Genomic DNA, 22,563 nt, shown 5'->3' with positions numbered 1-22,563 from the left:
GGCCGCCTGCGCTGAGCGCTTAACCAGAGCAGGCGCAGCGCCGCCACCCACGGAGATCTCCCGCGTCCGCCGCACGCGCCCCGCTCGGGGACCCGCCAGCCTGACCTGCGGCAGCGACCCGGCGACAGGTGCGGCGGCAGGTGCCGCCCGAGAGCAGCGCCAGTGCGGCGGCCGGTCACGCGCCAGGCGCGCAGCAGCGGGAGCCCGCGCACAGCACCGGGACCCGGTGGAAAATGCGGGCGAAACGCGGGCGCTGGGGGTCACGTTTTGACAACAGTTGCCGCCTGCGCCCCGCAAGTGGTAGAGCAGGCGCAGCACCGCCCCGCCCCCAACTCTGCCTCAGCAGCCACCCCCTCCAGCCGGCCGACCAAGTATCTTGATTGCCCCCACCCCGAGGTGAGCTGTACTCCACCGAGGTTTGGCGCACCGCAGTGGTGTCTTACTCCTGATTCAGTTTACAGCGGATTCCAGGAAGCCTGGAGTCCGCACGCGGCTTGTTTCCAACGCGGGTGCATAGGCCTTGATGTCTTCCTGACTCTCCCTTGCTTTTCGTATTTACCAGGGCTTCCGGCTGTAAGTTCAGGAGCCCAAATTCATGAGCAAGTTTACGCTTAAGGATCCAAGTAATGCATGGGTAGGTGGGGCTCAGGAATGATTTGTAATGTTTTTAAAATCCTTGTGGGTTGTTTCCATCTCTTTTCGCAATATTAAATGAGTTCTTTCAAATCAGCTTTTTTCCAGGTGACCGATGAATAGAACTGCGGAGAGCTCCCATGCTGAGACTAGCTCTTTGTGTTTCAAAATTTTAAAATCTCAGTCTCTTAAGTCAACACAACTTGGGCAAAGTACTCTCCCTTCTGCCAGTCACTGTGTGGCCAAGGAGATAGAATCTGTAAGATAGTAGCAGCGCCACTATGAATATGATACAAATGAAAGGGCTATCTCCCCCAAAGAAAGGAAGTACTAGGCCTCCTTTCTCTTCATCACTGCCATCACTGTAAAATGCTTTGGAGAAAAAAGCTTCCATTTAAAAAAAAATCTACTCCATGCCAAGCACTCTATAAGATACTTTATATAAATTATTTCCAATTCCCCCAATATTCCTTTGATGTAGAAAATATTACCTCACAGTTCTAGGTGAAAAGACAGACTCATAAATGTTTAGTAAACATCACTTGGGTCTAGAACTTTAAATGCTTTCATTTTACTATTTACATTATTTCTTTTACTTACAAAACTGAAAGTAATATAAAATAATTTTCACTGTACTCTGCAATTAGCATATGCTAAAGTTAATGAAAAATAACCAATAGAGACTGACACGACTGGCAATAGTATTCTTTATTAATTTTTCCTTTTGAAGGAGTAGCATGCTTTTTACAGCGCCTGTAAACATGTCAGTGAGTTTTGAGTTTCTGAGTTTTTATATATATTTTCCCACCCACCCAGGAATGTTAGCATACCATACCACCAACCGCATTACATAATAGTTACTAAAGGCAAGTCAGGCAAAAACAAGGGTAAAATTTTATGGCTAAAAATATTCATAGCAGCAACTTCTAAAAGATGATTTTACTAAATCAAGTCATTGCACTTGGTCATTTTATTGCTATAGCAAAACAAGGCCATTAAGTTTGTAACGCTTCTCATTTCTGGTTTCAACTGATTGTCTCATTCTGTTCATACATTTCAAGTTTAAATGCAAGCATAAAATGTTTACCAAGACACCTAGAGAGCACTTGGGTTTTTTTCTATGATCACAGTAAGAAGCATATAAAAAAGAACCATCTGTTACTCCAGGCCCACTTTCCCTTCCTATCTATGGACTTAAATTTTCTAAAGAAGTTTCAGAATAACTTTTGGAAAGAAGCTTGTGGTCACAGGTGCGCGCGTGCACACACACACTATTTCTAATATCAGAACACAATTAGGAATATTAGTAATATTGTGTTTCAAAGAGTAGCAATTCCTGAACAATACATTCACAAATAACTTGGCAATGACAGAGTCTGTGCTATCCACCTCTCGTCTGTCATTTATGCTCACTCATAGCAAATGATTTATCCCCAAGTAAAGGCTATTATTATGACATAGCATTTTGTGTTATAAACTTTATGAACAAGAATTAACAGAATTCCCATATCAAGAACAAATACTGGTAAGTTGCTAGATTAAAGTTATCAGTTTTCCCTCTGAGTATGAGTTTGTTTGGTTTTCTTTACTTTTTGGTTAATGGCAGAAAAATAGAGACAGTACTTTCATTACTTTTCTATTCTGACTGAGGAAGTTTATAAGCAAATACTTTAAATGTATTTCCAGACTCATGACCATCTTGACTTTATGGGCTAGTGAGAAAATGACCAACAGAAACTTTAAGAACAGCCTGAAATCTGTTGGAAACTTAGAGCGAGGAGGGGTTACTTACAGATTTTTCCAGACAGAAAGCTGGAGGAGGATTTTTAGGATACACTGTTTTTATATCTACTTGAAGACTTTCATTAAAAGAAAATAAGATCTAACTTATTTAACAAGAAGGAAGTCATTCACTTGACAAGTCATTTAAAAACATTAGAATAGGAATGAGCAATTTTGTTCAGCAGTGACCTCATCAGAAGAGCCCAAGGACTTTAACATGAAGTAATTATGTATTGGAATTTCTACTATTTTCTGCTTCAGTTATTTTATTTAAAATGTGACAAAATTTCATTAACACAAGATTTCAGAATTGTAAGATCAAAACTTTAAAGGAAAAATATATCTCCACCACTCAATTTAGTCTATAGGTTAACTAAATGTTGTAAAACCTGAGCATTTACATAATGATAACTTGTCAAAGTATGAAACCGCACATTGAACTTCTGAAAGTTTTGAGTTTTGTTTTCCTAATATTACACTATTAAAAACAAGAGGGAGCAGTATAGAGGATTAAATCACAAGATTATGAAATGAGTAATATATAAGCCTGAAAAATAAGCAGAAAAGCACAGCAATAAGGCTGGTGTTTGCATAATATGTATGTGCTGTAGTTTCTAGGCACAAGGTAAGGGTTAAATTGACATTTTTTGCTGTTTAGACCCAATGAATTTAAAATAGAGCTCCTATTTTCCCAAAAGTATTTAACAATCCAAAACATCTTAACTAAATTCATTTTATAAATCCTATAGTGCAAGCAATATAAAATATTCTATAAGCAGAATTATTTTGATTAATTCATTAGATATTAACTAAATGCACGGTTGAGTAATCTGGTATATAGCTAGGAAACTCCTATTTCATCGCCCAGAATATAAACAGCACTGCAAACAAACAGGCACAACAGTGTAATCCTGGGTAAGAAGCTAAAAGTGAAAGAATACATATATATATATACACACACACACAAAAAAAGTATATATCCCTTATGTATAATGTATGTGAAAAGTAGTGACTGGAGTTACTATAAAGCTAACTGTCCCTCTCAAATAGTATATTTTACAGATTATTTGTAAAGATATCACCATATTTATAGTATAGATCTCTTTAAAAATAATACTACAAGTTTCAATAAAAAAACTATTGTGAATTTTCCGTTTTATACAGATTCAGTAGTATTTTCAAGCAAACTAAAAAAGAAGTTTGCAATCCCAGCACATAAGAAATAAGGCCTCTTTTTTTTCTCATATTGGCAAAACAAAATATATAAAAAAATTCACGCTCCTCCTACTTTTCTATAGATATTATAGTTCATATACTCATATTTCTTTACCACAGCATCAGAATTTGTTATTTTTAAGTAACAAGTCAACTGAAGTTCATAGTTTTGCTTCTGAGTCCCCGTATCATTAAAAATTCTGGGTCTGTGCCTCTTCAAGAAGACTGGACAGCTTTCTTCAGTTTCTCTATTTCTACCTAAAATATAAAACATAAATTGAGCAGCAGGTATGAAATCTTTACACTAGTAACATTTCTTTATTTCATCCTATGCCATTAAGATTTGGTCATACTTTCAGGCCTCCAGATGCTGATTTCCATTCTAAAATCAAATTTCCAATGATGTGTACAGACAAAGTCCAACAGAAGAAAATGTCACAATGCAAGTTCCTAAATGGCAGGCGACAACGACACAAAGGCAACTACAGTTGTGTCAGCCAGAACAAGGTTAAGACGTGTTTGGAAGAACTGTAAGAAAATCAGCCCTACAAAGAACGAGAACTTTGAAACCAAATTAAGAATTATACACACACCTGTAACTAAACCAAGTGGACAGTACAGACAGCAACCCCCCCCCCCCCCAAAAAAAACATAAAGGACGAGTTCAGTTCTCCATTTTTCACTTGCAACCGATGTGGTGATGGTAAATTATTTAATCTCACTTGGTTTCAATTTCTGTATCTGTAAATAGTATGTTCTAGATTAAGTTATCTTTAAATCCCAGAAATGCATTTAAGATTCAATGTATTGGAAATATTTTGACCTGTAGGCAGATTGTATCCTTCAATTTACAGACATTCACAATTCAGAAACTTAAGAAAATTAGAAAAATTCATTAAATTATCACAATAAATACAGAGTTATGTTATTTTGATATATTACAAACTACTAAATTGAGGCTCAGAGAGATTAAATGCCATGCCAATGGTTCCATGCTAGCAAGTGGCAGAGAACTTGTATCGGTGAAGTCTAAGGCCCTAAGGCGGTTTTATGATCTTCACATTGATACAGTATTTTGATCATCTTTGACCTTTCCTGGCATGTGGAAATATTTAGGCCTTACTATCTCTTGATAGCATCATCCCTCTATCCAACAGTCCACACAAATAACACACACTATGGCTAACCTCTGACAAATAGCTCACTACTAAACGATGAGCATTTTGCTATAGTCAAAAACTGTAATGAGGGATTCTGACCATTCAAGAATGGTTTGTTAATTCCAGGATCTTTGTTAATGGTTTGTTAATTCCAATCCTGAGGGATTCTGACCATTCAAGAATGGTTTGTTAATTCCAGGATCTTTCTTGATATTACTCTTCAATTAATATGATTATTGGTTAAACACTTGAAGCAAGATTGGACTGGGCCAATTCTTGGTCTTCAGGCTATATGAAGACAAAATTGCTCAATTGTGGCCTAGCATGCTATGATTGTCTTTATTACAAAGTTATACTAACCACCTGCACCAATTTTAATGGAAGAGGGTACAAAGAAAACAGGAAAAATACTGGTGGAAGAGGGGGTGGGAAAACTAATCCCATACGCAGTCAGTGATACTCCTTACAGACTGCTATTTGTCATAAGTCTAGATATCAGGCAAATATTACATTGCTAGATTTTCTCATCTAGCTCTTTTACGTTCATTGGTGATCTTCAGTGATTTTTATCACTTCTAAGTATAATTTAATGCTATATAATGCTAACTTCATAGTATTTCAAAATATTACTTTTAATTTTGGGGAAAATATAATTTCTCCTTTAGGCATATGATCCTAAAACTCAAATGCCTAAAGAAGAGTAATTTTATAAATACAAGAGTAAAAACTTTTCCCATTAGGGAAAAAGTTATAGTACAAGTCACTGAGAAGCTAACAGCTGATTTGGCTGGAAAAGCAGAATCAAAGGACTTTCTTCAAAAACAAACAGTTCAGGCCCTGGCCTGGTAACTCAGACTGTCATCCTAATATGCCAAGGTTGCAGGTTCAATCTCCAGTCAGGGCACATGTAAGAAGCAACCAATGAATGCATAAATGAGTAGAATAACAAATCTCTCAAACCAATAAATAAAATTTTAAAAAGTTAATTTGACTCTTGCCATAATTTTTTTGACATTTTAAATCATATATTGAAATTCAACACTATATTAGTTCCTCTGTACCTATTACCTTATTTTCATGTATGAATGTAAATGTGTATGTATAAAATGTAAGGAATAAAAGAAACATTTTTTAAAATTTCTCAATTTCTACTATGTTACACATAGGGAATTTAAGACCTTTTTAACATGTACCCTCTAATATGTAACAATTTGACAAAAATTTACAAGTTATCTAATATGTACACAGCATTGTACTTAGAAGCTATGGGCAAAGATTAAACAGACATAGGTCCTACCTCCAACAGTCTTACAGCTAGAAGTACAAAAGAAGTACATAATGTAACAGTGATAAAAATAAAAATATATTATGACTTATTAATCTCTTACAAAATAAAGTATATGAGTTTGGATAAACATAAATTATTTTTAATCAGAAGTACCAACTTAAGGTGACTGAGCTAGGCCTTGGGAATCTGTAAGAACTTGGGCATGAGAAGACGAGACAAAAGGAAAATCCAGGAAAATATAACAGGTGTAAAAGTTCAGATGATTATCTGTATGGGACAATGGAGGATCAGCAAGAGAGGAAAGAACAATAAACTAGGATCAGGACATAAAAGACATATGCCAAGTCGAGAAGTGTGAACTTTATTCAGCCTAATAGAAAGTTCTTAAAAGTACTAAGGAAACATTAATTTGAAATAAGAATGAGAGAAACTTCAGCAAGCTAAACAGAAGATAAAGAGCATGAGAAAGGGACAGAAATAGTGGGAACAAGGGGAGAAAGGTTAGGACGTAAAGCTAACAGGCCTAAAAGGAAATGGAATCAGAAAAGAATAGAATAGAAGTATGTACCACATCCTAGAAAGGCAACAAAAGAATCAGAGCAGGAAAAGAAGATGATAAATTTCATAGGGGACATGCTAAGTGTCTACATTCACAGTGGAACATCCAGGAAAACTAATGGCTAAAACAGAAGATAGAAGATGGGACAAGAAGGGTTAGATTTAGACGGAGATGCACTAGAGCTAACCACAATCTTCACGGGCGCAGAGGAGGACAACCAAGGACAGTACTGAGGGAATACTTCATCTACGTTACTAGAAAGAAAGAAGAGATGAAGTTAAAGACAGAAAAATACAGGATCACAAAAACCAAGCAAATCCTTGAAAGAGTGGCAGCGTTAAAATGTGAAATGCCAAGGAACCTGCAGAGACATTGGAGTTGCCATCAGTAAACCAAAAATGCCAGGAGTGAATTCAATGCTAGGAATGAATTAAAGGTGAAGAATTAGAGACTGCTAATGTAGGCTTGTTTTTTGTTTGTTTGCAATGAAAGAATCCCAAATGAAAAAAGAAAACTACCGTAGACCCAGAGGGTATCTGAGGGGGAAAAAAAGGGCGCTAAAAGGAGGCTTTTCTTTGTTTTATGAGATTTAAAAAATAAGAGCATTTTCACAGAAAGAGAGGAAAGAGCCAGTAAAAGAGATATGCATATAAGAGTAAGAATAGAGTTTTGATAATTTATCAAATACCTTCACATACAACACTTCAAGAACTAAAACGGAATAAGGTTCAGTGACTTCCTCAAGTTCAAACTGTAGAACTTAATCCCTGTAAGCAAAGGTCCTGAAGTCTGGCTGCTTCCGTTAAAAATTTCAGCTCCACTAGCAGTAACTCAATCATTTTAAACCGCAGTTTCCTCACCCTTAAAATGAGAACAATAATCCTTACAAGTTGTTATATGTATCCGATGACATGATGCACAGAAACTGTTAAGCCTGACACATGGTTTAGAACTGGAAGTCATGAGTATAAATAAGCCAGAAGAGGAGGTCAAGTTTTTAACAGAAAGTCCCATGTTCTCTCCGTCACTGTGCTAACAGAAGAAATGGGTAAGTATGTAATGAGGTAAAAACTGGGAGGCTAAAATACAGAAAGAGTCTCTGAAAAAGGCAGGACACACCTTCTCTGACATATGCAGAAAAGAAGATGACAAATGAAGACCAAAGTCAGTGAGGATGGGGAAAAAGTTAAGGAAGATAAAGAAAATAAGTGAAACTGTCAGTCACCAGCACAGTGAAGATGATGACATTACAGTTACAAAGTCAGCTCTCGGTGAGAAATCCAAGTCAGCAAATCTATCGCCATCCCATCACCACGCCCACCCCCACCCCCAGCTTTGCCCCCAGCAAAAGGAAAGGTGAACTGAACAAAAGAGAACTCTAGCTCCAGAAAGCAGCCTGCAGTGCGCAAGATCTAGAACTAGACACTCTTAAGAAGCAAGAACCACGTCTGTTTCCTCCACATGCCTCACGCGCTGCCAGCGAGAGTTAGTGCTCAAGAAGCAGGTGCGATCACATGACAGATGCGACAGGGAGTCAACAGGAGATTAATTAAATGGCCACCGGCAGCAGGGAGTGTCCAGATGAAGCGGGACAGCACCATCTGCAGTGGAAGCGATCGCCAAGCTGGGGCGGAAAATGCGCGTCTGCTTTGTGCCGGCTGCAAGCTCAGCGCTGAGAAATGAATTACCTCGAGATTACTTCTCATTGCCTTCTCTTCTTCCAAATCTTTTCGTAGTTTTTCCAGTTCTCTCCTAAAAATAAAGTCTTTGTTACTCTTGAGGCTTTCAATTAAACCATTTGTTTGACTAATGTTACCAGTCTCTGTGTTGCCTAATATCCCAGAACATGGGGAAAACTTTAAAAAGAAGAGAGCCATGTTGATTGAGAAAAATTTCAAAATCTCTAGATGGAATGGTTCAGTATTACAATTAATACTCAGCAAAACATGGCAAAACTACCTGAGATTAAAAAAAAAATTTTTTTAAGTGAGTACAGAAGAGCTCACGATAAAAATAAGAAATAATAACTGGCTTTTAGAAGCAATTTCCCATATTCAGTTGCCATGCATTTCCCAGGCTGGGCACTCTAAGAGACTAAACAATTTGGTAAAACAAATATCAAAATATGTCCCAGTCAAAGGCAAATTAGTTTATTTAATAAGATAACCTGGACTTTACATTTCTCTTTCTCTCTCTTTTTAAAAAAATTAAATGTTATATTAAATCCCCAAACCAAACCAATAAAAAAAACTTCAGCCAACCACCCCTCTTCTTTAACTCATGTGTTCATTTTTCTGTGCCCCTTTTATGTCTTTATAGAGTCAATTTTTCCCTCCATAACTCTCAGTATATATTCTATGTGTGTCTTTTTCACAAAGTATTTTAAGACATTTCCATGCTGCTAAAATTTTCCTATTTCTGATGACTGCTGTTTGGTATTCAAATAACCAGGTTTTTTGTTTTGTTGGCTGGTTTTGGGGGGAACAAAAGAAATGGGAGGAATTAAAAACTTAACATCATGAACACATCAGTGGATCCAATTTTTAAATAAAAAAGTGTGGACATTTTCAGTCTCTCGATATACTAGGAAAATTACCTTCAAGAGTACTGTAGAAATAGTTTGAGAAACTTGTGAAAACTCTCATGAAGAAAGAATATATGAGAAAGAAAGGAAGTTTTAAATTATATACTATCAAAACTAATTTCTGTGGTTTCAATGATTACAAAACCGTATTTTGAGTAAATTTTCTACTGAGTACACTTTTAAAAATATCTAACTCAAATTTATCTAGAGCTTAGTCTGACATGTGATATAAAATGCACTTCTAAGCTATTTAACTTCCTAGTTCCATAAAGTTTTCCTAAATAAAATGATTCCTTTGCCCAATTATTCTATTACTCTGAGTTTATTATATATTTAATTTACATCTAAATTAGGATCTACTCCTAGAATATTTGTCCTGTTCTCTTTATCTATATTTACAATAGTGTTATATTATTCTAAGTATTTGCTTTTTGTTCTGATAATTAAGTACCACTTTCACATTTTTATTGCTTTTCAAAAACACATTTACAACTATAAACTTTTTATATAACATTGTTTTCTCTCTACAAGAATAAGATCAAATTACACATCTTGTTTTGTAACTCTTCTACTGAAGAAATGAATTACTGATGTATTCCTCTGCCAACCTCTCCATGTCAATCTCCCTCAATTTTTAAATGACTTGTTCTATGCATTTGTGGATTTAACACTGAATGCATAAAGACTATTTATGTATTTAAAGCTATAAAGATATAATAACAAAGCAAAAACGTAAGAACTCCAAGTCAGCTTAGGTAATAAAATATTAACACCAGTATCTTGGATGCCCAAAAGTGACCTTCTCTTCTCAATCCCACTTTCCCCCTCTCCTTCATAGGGTAAGTTTTATAGTATTTATTGTTCCTTTTCTTCTTTCTAATTCTACCACATACACAAATATATCATGAAACAATATACTGTTTGCTGTTGTATGCTTTTCAACTTTATGTAAATAAAATAATACTGTATGTATGTCTCTAAGTTACTTTTCCCACCCCCAACGGTTTTTAGATTAATTCATGTTGACACATGTAGCCATAATTCATTTATTTTTATCGCCACACACTATATAGTATTTCTCTGTATCAATATACACATATCTATATGGATATACATATACCTATATATACACTCTCTCCTGTGACACACTTTAGTGCCATCTGTTTCATTTTTCCAGAGGAAATAAAGACTTCTAAAATATCTCATGTTTTAAAATATATGTAAGTCATAAATATTTTATTCATCCTTCAGCAAATTTATGAGCACCAACAGGCAAATTGTATATGTAATTATTAGTTCATTAAGCACACTTGGTATCAGAAATGTAAAATGTCAAAATCAACAAATCAGGAGAGTTCTCGGGTACATGGGTGGTGCTCAGTAAATATTTGCTAGATGAAAGAACTTATAGTTTATAACATGCATACTGCAGAATCTGTGAAAAAAATGTGCTGGACTCAGAGAAACTAGAGGAGTCAAGAAAGAGCCATCATGTATCAAATTACAAACACCCTGTCTATATACAGGATATACATATGCCTGAGATGCTATTTAAGTAGTTGCTTAAGATAAATTTTTTACATGTATCCAAGAGACATTTATAAAAGTGCTCTGCAAACTATAAATACATATTATTCATCTCAATACTGTTTTTAATAAAGAACCAAATACCAGCTGGGTACTGGGGGAGAAATGGTAAACTGAAGCTCAGAGGTAACATGGTTTCTGGTAGTGACTTTTACACCAGATTCCACATCCCATGAAATACTTGTAGAGGCTACAGGAGACGGTGAGAAAGGAAAAGGGTGAGAAAGGAAAAGAGCACCTGAACCCTCACCACCCTCAGTTCAGTAGATCTTTGAGCTGTTTTAACTACTGGCTTTTGCAAAAAATGTCCATAACTTTCACTTAGGGTATGTATCACCACATACTATTATCAAAAACTTTCTTAGGTAACAGATGGGTCTTAGAGACCACCTATCCCAACCTATTGGTTTTATGAATATGCAGCTTGACCCTAGCAGAAAGAACAATCAAACTCCTCTAAGAAATAAACATATAAAAAGATACACCCCAGATCCAACATATAACAAATGGTTTTTAGATTTTTTTTTAAGACCAATTAACCCGTGTTTGACCAGAAAACTTCTAGTCTTAAATTATAGGTGTGCCTGTATCTTTTCTATAAGTGGGCTACTAAAACAAGTTTTCTAATTCAAGTTTTTTGCCAAGTGGAGACAAGCACTATTAATGGAAATTTCTTTGAAAACATAGTTCATACAAGTAATTTGGAAGACTACATCTTTACTTCAAATGATTTGGAAGAATTCTTTACACAAGTGTCAAGTAGTAACCAGAGAAGCAAACAAGGACTACTTACCCATGATCCTTTTTCAGTGCTTCCACAATGCACAGCAGTTCAATCATTTCAGCTTTAAGTTCATCCAGGGAATTTTTTTTCCCATCATCTGCTTCTAATTTAGCTTTGATGTCTAATGGAGTTAAAAAAGCAGCCACATTTGGTTTTGAAGGACTTGAAGGTGTTGAAAGGTACAGAGATGGCTGAAAATACAATAGAAATTTTTGTGATTTTACTTGTATTCAGGTTTAATATTAAAGTTCAAAAGGTTTTTATAGCAAGGAGATGAATACAGCAAAGAGATGAATAAAGTCAAGATAAATGGTAAATGGAAATACTAAAAGCAGCTTGATGTTCATAACTAGAAAAACCACCATACCAAAGAGTAACTTGGCAATCAATAGCGATTTTTGTGAAAAATAGCAAGGGTTTTGTTTTCTAAAAAAATTTTTTTAAGAAAATGCATTAGATTTATATTATGAATGGTTTGCCTAGTGGACTATCTAGAAGCAAGAATATACAGTCCCCCCTTACCCACAAAGTTTCATTCTCTGTACTTTCAGTTACCTGCAGTTAACTGCGGTCTCAAAATATTAAATAAACAATTCCAGAGATTATAATTCATGTTTTAAATTGCATGCCATTCTTAGTAGTGTGATGAAATCTCGAGATGTCTTGATGTCCTGCCCAGAACGTGAATCATCCCCTTGTCCTGTGTATTCACGACGCATATATGACACTCTCGCCGGTTAGTCACTTTGCAGGATCTTGGTTATCAGATCAATTGCTCCTGGTATCACAGTGCTTGTGTCCAAGTAACCCTTATTTTACTTAATAATGGGCCCGTACCACAACAGTTATGATGCTGGCAATTTGAATGCAGAGAAGCCATAAAGTGCTTCCCATAAGTAAAAAGGCATGTATGTATGTATTAAAAAACATTAGATGTATGTATATGTGTTCCAGTACTAACCATGGGGGTGTGGCAGCGATAAGGGGGGAATACTGTATCACCATTACTGTATTGTTTTGATACTTCATATTAAAGTTATTTTTTAGAATATCCAAAGAGCTTCACTTACAAATAATTATGAAGTGCATGAAGAGGCATTAAAATGAATAAATGGTGTGAAACCCTTTTACTAGTTCACTAAAATAACAGCAGATAAAATTTCAATAGACTGCTAACTGCTGAGACTCAGATTAAGCATATCTGATTAATTGGAATAGCAGCCAAATGCTCTGAAATGAATTTGAGGAAGAAAGATGATCTTCTTAAATATAAGATGAGTTCCAGTTGTGGAAATACTACTTTAATTAAAAATGGCAGGAGTTTGGGATTCAAGATGGCAGCGGACTGAGTAGAAGCTACACTGACACTCTCCTAGGACCAAACTGGAATTACAACTAAAATATAGAAAAACAATCTTGAATAATCAACGGCAACTGAAGACGAGCTGGGGAGCACCCTCATAACCAAGGAGGAAAAGTGGAGACCCCATTGAGACTGGCAGAAAGTGCAGAGGTATGAGAGGGCTGGCTGGGCTCCTACAGGCAGCAGCTGAAGGTCAGCAGGGAGATCTCAGCTGTGGGGGTTCCCACTGAGGACTCTGGGGCCTAAACCCCAGGCTGGGCTTCCCAGCCAAGAGCACCAGAACTGAGAAAGGTGCCCACATAACACCTGGCTGTGAAAAGCAGCAGGGTTTCTGTCTGCCAGGGAGAGGCGGCTGGAAAATGCAGGCACCCTCTTAAAGAGTCAACACACAAAGTTTCGTGTACAGCCACTCACCTTGGGCTCCAGCAGAGGGAGGGCAGAGTGGACTGGAGCTGTGTAAGGAGAATCTAGAGTTGTGGGCTCTGGAGACAGAGCTCAGGGGGCACCCCTCTGGATTCCTATACCCAGTTATTCCCCCAGACTGCAGAGGCAGACATTCACCTTCCAAGCAGCTTTTGCCTGAGGGGGAAGCAATTGCACCACCCACTGAAAATCTCCCACCCCACCCTGTGGAGTTTCTACAGCCTAAGGCTCATTAAGAGAATCATATTAATTAGCCTGCAGGCAGAGGCAGACCTCATCTGTTTCTGGACCCGGGCCTTGGAAAAGCAGACTTTGGTGTGCATCTTGGTCCTGTCCAAACACACCCAGCCACAACAGAGGGGACCTCAAGTCGTGGGTTGTTGATAGCTCCCAACAGGGTACTCAAGGCCAGTCACAAACAGCATCTGATATTGGCCAGCACCAGAGACCATCCAAAGACTGGGAGTCCTAGCAGATCTACCTAATACATAGAAATAAACCCAAGTAGGCAGCCAAAATGGGGAGGCAAAAAACAAGCCCCAAATGAAAGAACAAGAGAAGTCTCCAGGAAAAGAGCTAAATGAAATGGAGATAAGCAATCTATCAGATATAGAGTTCAGAATACTGATCAGAAATGCTCACCAGCATGAAAAAAGATATAGAAACTATGAAGGAAATTAAGAATGACATAGCAGAATTAAAGAATATATTGGAAGAAATAAACAGCAGATTAGAGGAAGCTGAGGACTGGATCAGTGGATTAGAAGAGTAAAAAAAAAATCAATCAGAAAACCAAAAAGAAAAAACAGTTGAAAAACAGGACGACAGTGTAAGGGAGCTGTGGGACAACATGAAATGTAACAATATTCACATCAGAGGAGGTCGAAAGTAAGCAAGGGTTAGACAGCCTGTTTGAAGAAATAATGGCAGAAAACTTCCCTAACGTGGTCATAGAAAAAGTCATTCAAGTTCAGGAGGCACAGAGTCCCAAGCAAGAAGAACCCAAAGAGGCCGACGCCCAGACATATCATAATTAAAATGCCAAAAATTCAAGACAAAGAGAGAATCTTAAAGGCAGCAAGAGAAAAGCAATGTTACCTACAAAGGAGCTCCCATAAGGCGGTCAGCTGATTTCTCATTAGAAACTCTACAGGCCAGAAGGGAATGGCATATAGTATTCAAGGTAATGTAAAATGAGGATCTGAAACCAAGACTATTCTACTTATCCAGCAAGGCTATCATTCAAAATAGATGGTGAAATAAAGAGTACCCCTGACAAAAAAAGGTTAAAGGAGTTTATCACCACCAAACCAGCATTGCAGGAAATGTTGAAGGGACTGCTGTAATAATAAAATAGAGAAACATAGGCACAAATAATTAAAATGGCAATAAATAAGGACCTATCAATAATAACCGTAGGGGAGAGAATGACAGCAATATAGTCATACTCGGGGACTTTAACATCCCACTGACTTCACTGGATAGATCTTCCAGACAAAAAGTCAACACAGAAACAGTAACTAAATGGCACACTAGATCAGATGGATTTAAGTAATATTTATAGAACATTTCACCCCAAAGCTGCAGAATATACATTCCTCTCAAGTGCACATGGGTCATTCTCAAAGACAGACCACGTTAGGACACAAAACCAGTCTCTACGAAGACTGAAATCGTATCAAGCATCTCAGATCACAAGGACATGAAATTAGAAATCAACTACAGTAAAAACACTCAAAACATTCAAACACATGGAAGCTAAGTAACATGTTATTAAAGAATGAATAGGTTACCAATAAAATCAAGAAAGAAATCAAAAACTTCCTGGAAACAAATGAAAATGAACACACAACCACCCCAAATCTATGGGACACAGCAAAAGCAGTCCTAAGAGGGAAGTTCATAGCACTGAAGGCCTACCACAAAATGCAAGAAAAATTTTTAGTGAACTATCTAACCGTACAACTTAAAGAATTAGAAGGCTCCCCTGTGAAGCTGTATGGACCAGGACTGTTGTTTGCTGGGAGTTTTTTTTATTACTGCTTCGATTTCCTCAGTTGTTATTAGCCTACTCAGGTTTTCTAATTCTTCCTGATTCAGTTTTACATAATCTCACTCATATGTGGAATCTAATAAACAAAACAGACTAAGGAACAAAATAGATCCAGAGACATAGAAGCATGGAACAGACTAATGAATCTCAGTGGGAAGGTGGGGGTGGGGGATTGGGTGGGGAGAGATTAATCAAAGAACTTATATGCATATATGCATAACCCATGGACACAGACGACAGTGTGTTGAAGGCCTGGGGGTGGGGTGGGGACCAGATGTGGGGTGGAGGGATAAATGGGGGAAAAAAAGGGAGGATATCTGTAATACTTTCAATAAAGATAAATTAAAAAAATAAAATAAAGGTAAAAAAAAATAAATAAATTTTTAAAAAAATGGCAGGAGTTTAGAAGAGTTAACACTATCTATTAGATGGAAGAATCCATATATTCTGCCACTCATTCCAGTAATAAGCACATTCAGTGCTTATTATGGTGCAAAACATCAACCTACGTAAGAAGTAAACAAGTGAATGCTTCTGACTTAATGAGTGTATGTTTAATGAAAATAAAATAGATGTATAGATTTATGTGTTAAAAAACAGAAAACATAACATTTCTGTATTACTCATTTAAAATAATGTGAGATGATCTTAAAAGAAGATCTACAGAAAATAGTGTGACTTAGCTTTAACAACTCAGTTTTTTAGCAGGTATTATTTAATTTCTTGGCAGAAGAGCTAATTCTTCAAGGACACTTCAAATTACATAGCTTTGATGGTTAAAAAGAATCTTAAAAAGTACACAAACCTTAGACCACAATGCACACCTCACCTTTGGAGAGCTGCAGGAATCCTTTTTAAGTTCAGATGGCTTTATGTTGGCACTATCATCTTCTTTTGGTGACTTCAAGACTTTTTCTGGGCTTTGAGTTGGCTAAATGATATTTTTTTAAATGAAGAAACAGAAAACACCAAAGAAAAAAAATTTAGTACTTGGATAATAAAGTAAGGTTTATCTCTGTTCCCAGCATGTACTGTTCCAGCTTTCCATTATTAACAGGATGTTACATAATTTCAAGCTGAATAAGGCCCTTGCAGATCTTGAGGGAAAAACAGGTTCCCTCTCAGCAGTGAAAATTTTCTCTACTTAGGTCATTTAAAAGCACCATCATGCTTATGAGCTAATATATTAGCAATAAAGTATTATTAATATCCTGGGTTATGTATAGAAAGCATAAAAAGAAGTTGCACATTTAAATACCAGGATCAGTACTACAAAAATCACTTCCTACTTCAAGGAGAAAGATGTTCTCCAACTTTCCTAAAGTGAGTATATACCACTCAACTTAATTATTGTTATTGGACAGGCAGATTATACAATACCCTGTGTCCTCTTCTGAGTGCTCTGTGATTATGGTCTCAGGACAACTCTATTTCTGGTTCTGGAACCTTCCATCCCAGCTCTGTTAAATGAGCAGGACACATTCCCCACATCTCCTTAAATACAACCAACCATGTACCACTTGAGTACATTAGCTATCTTCCTGATTTTTAAACTTTAGTAAAACTATAATGCCTCCCTCAGTCTTCTCTTCAGAAGGACTCTGGATCTACTAAATTCCTTGTTTTACAACAATGAGTAACTCACAGAATGTCCGCCATTGAAGCGGCCAGGCAACCTTCTTCCAGGCATCTTCGGTCTATTTGCAGTGAGATGTAGCAAGTTTTCTGAGGAAGCTATGTCATCAAAATTCACAATATCTGGAGAATAAAATTCAGTGTATCCACTAAGAAATAACTGTGCATTTTAAAAGGTAAAAAGTATTTCTGGATTTTTCAACAAACTATAAATTAAAAGGAATCACAAGCTGACCTGTGCTTTTCATATGCATTTAGAAAACAACACTCACCCATAAAAAACAAACATCCTCTTTACCTGATACATTTTATAGCACAAGGCTTTAGTAACAATATATAATTCATACTTTTAATAGACTTAGACCAGAGCGTTCTTCTAGAAAGGTATAAACCTATACTTGTCACAAGCTGTTGTTACATAAAAAAGCTCTCAAGTTCTTGCTTATAAAAAAAAATTTATTTCTCATAACTAATTACAATAGATATCAGAAAATTAAAACAAAAAGTTTGTTTTAAACTTCAGGTGGTATCCTGATACTCAAAATTTAAGGACGGCCCAGCCGGGTGTGGCTCAGCAGTTGAGTATCGAGCTAGGGTCTAGGAGATCACGGTTCGATTTCCAGTCAGGGCATATGCCCGGGTTGCGGGCTCAATCCCCAGCAGGGGGCGTGCAGGAGGCAACAGATCAATGACAATTCTCTCATCATTAACGTTTCTCTCTCTCCCTCTCCCTTCCTCTCTCTGAAATCAGATTTTTTTAAAAATTTTTTTTTTAATTTAAGGCCGCAACTCTATCTGGGACCCTTCTGCTTTCCAGTTGCTTTTCTCAATGTAAAGTCAAAGTATAATTTAATGTGTCTTGGTATATGTATAAATATATATATGTATGTACACAGTCTACTGCAGCTGGGATGCACACTGTTTATAATTCAGTGCACTTCTGCTGAGACATCACCATGTTTAGGAATCATAAGGTAGCTATAAATCTAAGGCAGGTGGGAGATCAAGAAAAAATTGTATATATATCATTCACTTGTTTCCCCGCCATCAAAGGCTGGTGGACCTCTGACCCAGTAACAGGTGTAAAGACAAATCTAGATAATTCGTATCTCTGAAACAACAGTATAATGCCTTCACTTTTTCTACATGATCCAGAACACCTCGCTAAAGGGAGCTGATCTTTAATTTTAATTTTGAAGCCCAGGTATCTGTAAGTATACAAGAACCTTAAGGTTAACTCCAGATACTTCCACTGTCAGTATCTTCCTTAAGCCCAGATTGCAAATTAGGAATATTAATCACAGTAAAGATACTTGAAATGGCAGATTTCTTTGGCTAGTCTTCCAGGTATAGAATCTTCTTCACATTACCACTGCCTGGATGTTTATGTGCTTTTAGATGTCTCACCTCATTATTTTGTTATTTTGTAAAAGAACCCAAAGATTCTAATCATTACTGCCCTCAGCTTATTCATCAATTTTCATATTCAAAGTAATTCATTTAGATAAATTTTTTAAAGGGAAGAAGGACAGAAAGCGTAAGGCAGAGGAAGAGGTACCACGCTGTATGGCGATATGCATTTTGTGACAACTTTAAATGTCTGCTGACCACTTAATTCCCCTCCACCTTCACATTCTGGGATTAGATCTACTCACTAGGTTAATATATCACAACAGGCAATCTAATGTGCTTGGTTTAATTATTGTCTTCAGTCATTCAATAATTGTCTATAAGTAATTATAAAATATAACAAACCATAAGAAACACAATGGTTTTAACGGAAAAGGCATTATACAGTGTGAAAGACCTTGAGTTTAAATATATATTTAAATACCTCACTTTATCTGTAAATGTCACCAACAAAGTAAATAATGTTTTTAAAATGTTAAAAATATACTATAGTTTAAAGGATAAAAAAATTGCTTTTTTACAATGATGTTTATTGACAACCTAAAAAAAATCTTGAAAAGTACAATCCAGTCATTTTGGCTCATGGAGATTATTTTCAAATGCATATTTAAGCAACTTGCAGAAAGAAAAAGAAATAAGCAGAAAAACATAGGAAGGGATGAAGATAAATGAAACTGAAAGGGTAAATAAAAGGTAGGTTTGCAAAATTATACATCATGCTCATGTAAAAAGGCCTTTCATATGTCCAGTTTTGGGCTACAATATCAAGGCAAACAATTTTACTATTCTAAATCTCTCTCAGGTCCTCCATTTAAGCCATTAAGTTAGTAAAAGGAAATAGTGCACATTTTGGACTCATGCTATACTTGAACACATTTAAATTTCCCTGAAAATAATAACAGATTTAGATTGTACACGTGGCATAAATGGCATGACAACCATTTAACTCCTGCAATCATATTGTCACTCTGCCAGCCATTTACATTTCTAAATATTGCCTAAGAAAACGTGGAGTTTTTAAAAATCATAATGAAATATCAAATTTTGGGAGAAAATAAACTGACTTTTATGGTTTTTCAATTAAACGAAAAACTTTTATCAAAAAACACCTTAAACTAATCAGGAAAATTTTTCCAACGTGAATTTTATTTAAAAATGGAAAACCAAAGGGTTAGAATAGACAGACAACATGTACACTTTTAGTAAAATTACAACAACAAAAAAAATCAATGTGCACCACCTATTTATACTAAATAAACTATTTTGATTTCTTTTATAAATTGTTATCTTACCAAAATGGAGAAAGGTAGAATAATTTCCTGACACGTAAGAAGGGAAACATGGCAAACAGGCTAGGAAACAAAATCTGGAAAGAAAAGTCAAGGATAGAAATGTCTAGAAAAAAGACTAAACCAAAAAAATTATTTTACAAAGCAGGAAAAAGGAACAGTTGTAGAACGAATAGAACCAGTTCAATGTTTAGCATATACCTATTACAAATCATCTACACTTACATAAGATGTGTACTGGATTTTAGACTTTTTTAAATTTTGTTTTTCAAAGGGAAAACTATAATGAGTATAAATTTCAATAGACATTTAACTAGAAAGAAGCATTTTTTATTACTCACTGAATACCAAGACAGTTTCCAAAAGGATGTTTTAGTGCTAATATTAGTAGTCAAAGTAATACATCAATATATTAACAACTTATTAATATAATTTTAACTAAAACTAAATTTCCTTTTAGTCAAGTTTCAGTCTTCAGTAAATGATAGTAAATGAGAAAATTTTAATTCTATGATCTAATAGAAGAAAACTATATTAAATATTCTTTTTAAGTATCTCACTATAAAAATGCAACTCAATACAACACTTGAAATCTCATACATATATAAATGAAAATTCAGTAATGTCCTATGATACTCTCTAGAATGACAGCAAGGATATTATTAGAAAATACAAATTTTAATCTCTGCTCTTATCCCTGGTAAATTCTACATTTTGGAGTATGGGGATTTGTACTGTTTTTGTATCCTAGTTCTAATACAGTATCATTTTTTCACAGTGTCTACCACTGAATGGGTAGGTACAGAAAAATTGGACCATAATTCTTTCTGGAAGAAATAAATGAATACATACTGGGAAAGTAATTCAAACAAAAATAGATCAACTATCAAAAAGGACTAAAGAGAAAGAATGGTTCCCTATTTAAAAATAAAGGCTTTGGATCAAATCATGTATGTATTTCTAAACTTTCCTTTTATCCCAAGAAGAATTTACCACAGAAAAAGAATTTAAAAAGATAAAATACTATACTCTAAGAATACTTCATCACATCAGCTGTGCTTTCTCAATGACATAGCTATGTTACCGCTAAATATTCTATCTTACATTTTAAAACAAATTGTAAATCCATTTTACTTCCTGGAAAACTGACTATTTTAGAAATAGTTAGACCACATAAACTTTAATTAACCAGTAGTGGCAGTGAGATTATCCTAGCCAATTTTTGATGAAGTGTTTAAAAACACACAATTAAAACATGGTTATAACAGCTCTATAATTTGTAGTACTATTTTATATCATATATGAGGCTATATATACACTTTTCAAAAGGAAAAAGAAAACCAAATTGACTGTTCAAGGAATGTTTTTCTTATATGTACAAAAGTCAGAGTATATATTTATATACATATATGTGTTTTATATGCCTTTATATACAGGAAAATCCTGAGAGTAGAATCAGGAATTTACATCCTTTATAGATAGGAGCAGAACCAGAATGAGATGGGGTTAAAATGGAGGAGGGGAGCAGAAGGAAAGTAACTTTTTATAACAACTTTCACGTCAGGTATTCCAATAAGTATCATAGAGATTTTGGGGCACTCAAATGTTAGTTAAGCAAGAAAATAGATTACATAGAAGAAACATGCCAATAATGATCATCAGCTAATAATTTACAACCCACATTGTTTAACAACAATGTCAGTGTCCTTTCTACTACATCATTTCACCTGATATTATTTATTACTTTACATAATAAAACTAAAGGAATTTTTGTATTTTTTTAAACTTTCTGAAACTTACGTTGAAGAGCTAGATTGATATGCTGTTTAAAGATTTTAAAACCTCAAATTGAGCCCACAATATAATTTAAAATATACCTCAACCTAATGCCAAACTTAAGGCTGTATTTGATGCAAAACAGTTTCCAAAGAAGAGGTAAAACACTTTTCTACTCCATGTACTAAGAACATGATATACTAATAAAAAGGAAATAAGGAACAGCCTGAGTTGAGCTGTGAGACAAGTAGTGCTGTCAGCAGCTAAGCCTTTTATGTTGACACATTTGTGCCTAAAACAGTACTGTGGAGAGAACACTTCTCAGTAAATATTTGCCGCTTAAGATGAAGTCAATTTCCAAAATTTCTATGTTCTGAAGTTTATAGGGTATATGTGTGGCACACCAAGAGCAGTACGATAGCAGAAGGAATAAAGGACAGCAGCTTGAAAGCCAGCTGTTAGTCTCTTGACCATATAAAGTCTCAGCATCTCTAAATTACTCCCTTATTCATTTGATAAAAAAAGAAATAAGAAAATTTCAAAACCCTGTTCCACAAAGTCTCTCTGGTTTCTAATAAAGATTGAAAATGGCTATAAATATAAGAATTGGGACCAAAAACAGAGTAAAAAGTAGAACTTCTCAACCATCAGTGCTCTCACACAAGGTTACAGGTTATTTCTACTAGAAATGTAGCAAAGGAAACAAATTTACTGGTGACTGCATACAGAAAAAGTTTTGAAAAACTAAAAATTGTTTTTATTTACTTAAAATTTTTTTGCAAATTTCCATTACCTTGAGACATTCAAATAAAGAAAAATGTCCAAGGATGATACAAAGTAACATAAAAATACAGAAAATATATAGGCTCTAAATATTACTCCTGCAGTTCCCAAAACAACTCATCAAAATTTAAGACTTTTGATAAAGATCACAGAAAATTGTGGAATTTAAAAAGGTAATGCCCATGAAATTTTAACTTCCAGAGTTAAAATTGTATACTAAATCTTTATTTCTCTAATCA

The 22,563-nt window shown here is 35.5% G+C and overlaps 1 protein-coding gene across 2 annotated transcripts in view; it reads right to left on the bottom strand.

Moving 5' to 3' along the window:
- Positions 1 to 1,326: 1,326 nt before the first annotated feature.
- The window catches only part of CD2AP (CD2 associated protein), a 91,424-nt gene continuing 70,187 nt past the window's right edge, over positions 1,327 to 22,563 (bottom strand). Inside the window, exons 14-18 of one of the 2 annotated variants that reach the window (XM_016212736.2) lie at positions 17,077 to 17,189; positions 16,261 to 16,362; positions 11,602 to 11,783; positions 8,326 to 8,389; positions 1,327 to 3,888 (exon numbers count right to left, since the gene is read on the bottom strand). In XM_016212736.2, the coding sequence (XP_016068222.1) occupies positions 3,847 to 3,888; positions 8,326 to 8,389; positions 11,602 to 11,783; positions 16,261 to 16,362; positions 17,077 to 17,189 (503 nt within the window). In that variant the 3' untranslated portion in view covers positions 1,327 to 3,846. The remainder of the gene's footprint in view (positions 3,889 to 8,325; positions 8,390 to 11,601; positions 11,784 to 16,260; positions 16,363 to 17,076; positions 17,190 to 22,563) is intronic. The other variant, XM_087817439.1, reaches the window with a different exon arrangement.

Source organism: Miniopterus natalensis, chromosome 5 (genome assembly GCF_054644295.1).
Source record: "Miniopterus natalensis isolate mMinNat1 chromosome 5, mMinNat1.hap1, whole genome shotgun sequence".
NCBI lineage: Eukaryota > Metazoa > Chordata > Mammalia > Chiroptera > Miniopteridae > Miniopterus > Miniopterus natalensis.
This window is presented reverse-complemented; position numbering and strand designations above follow the sequence as displayed.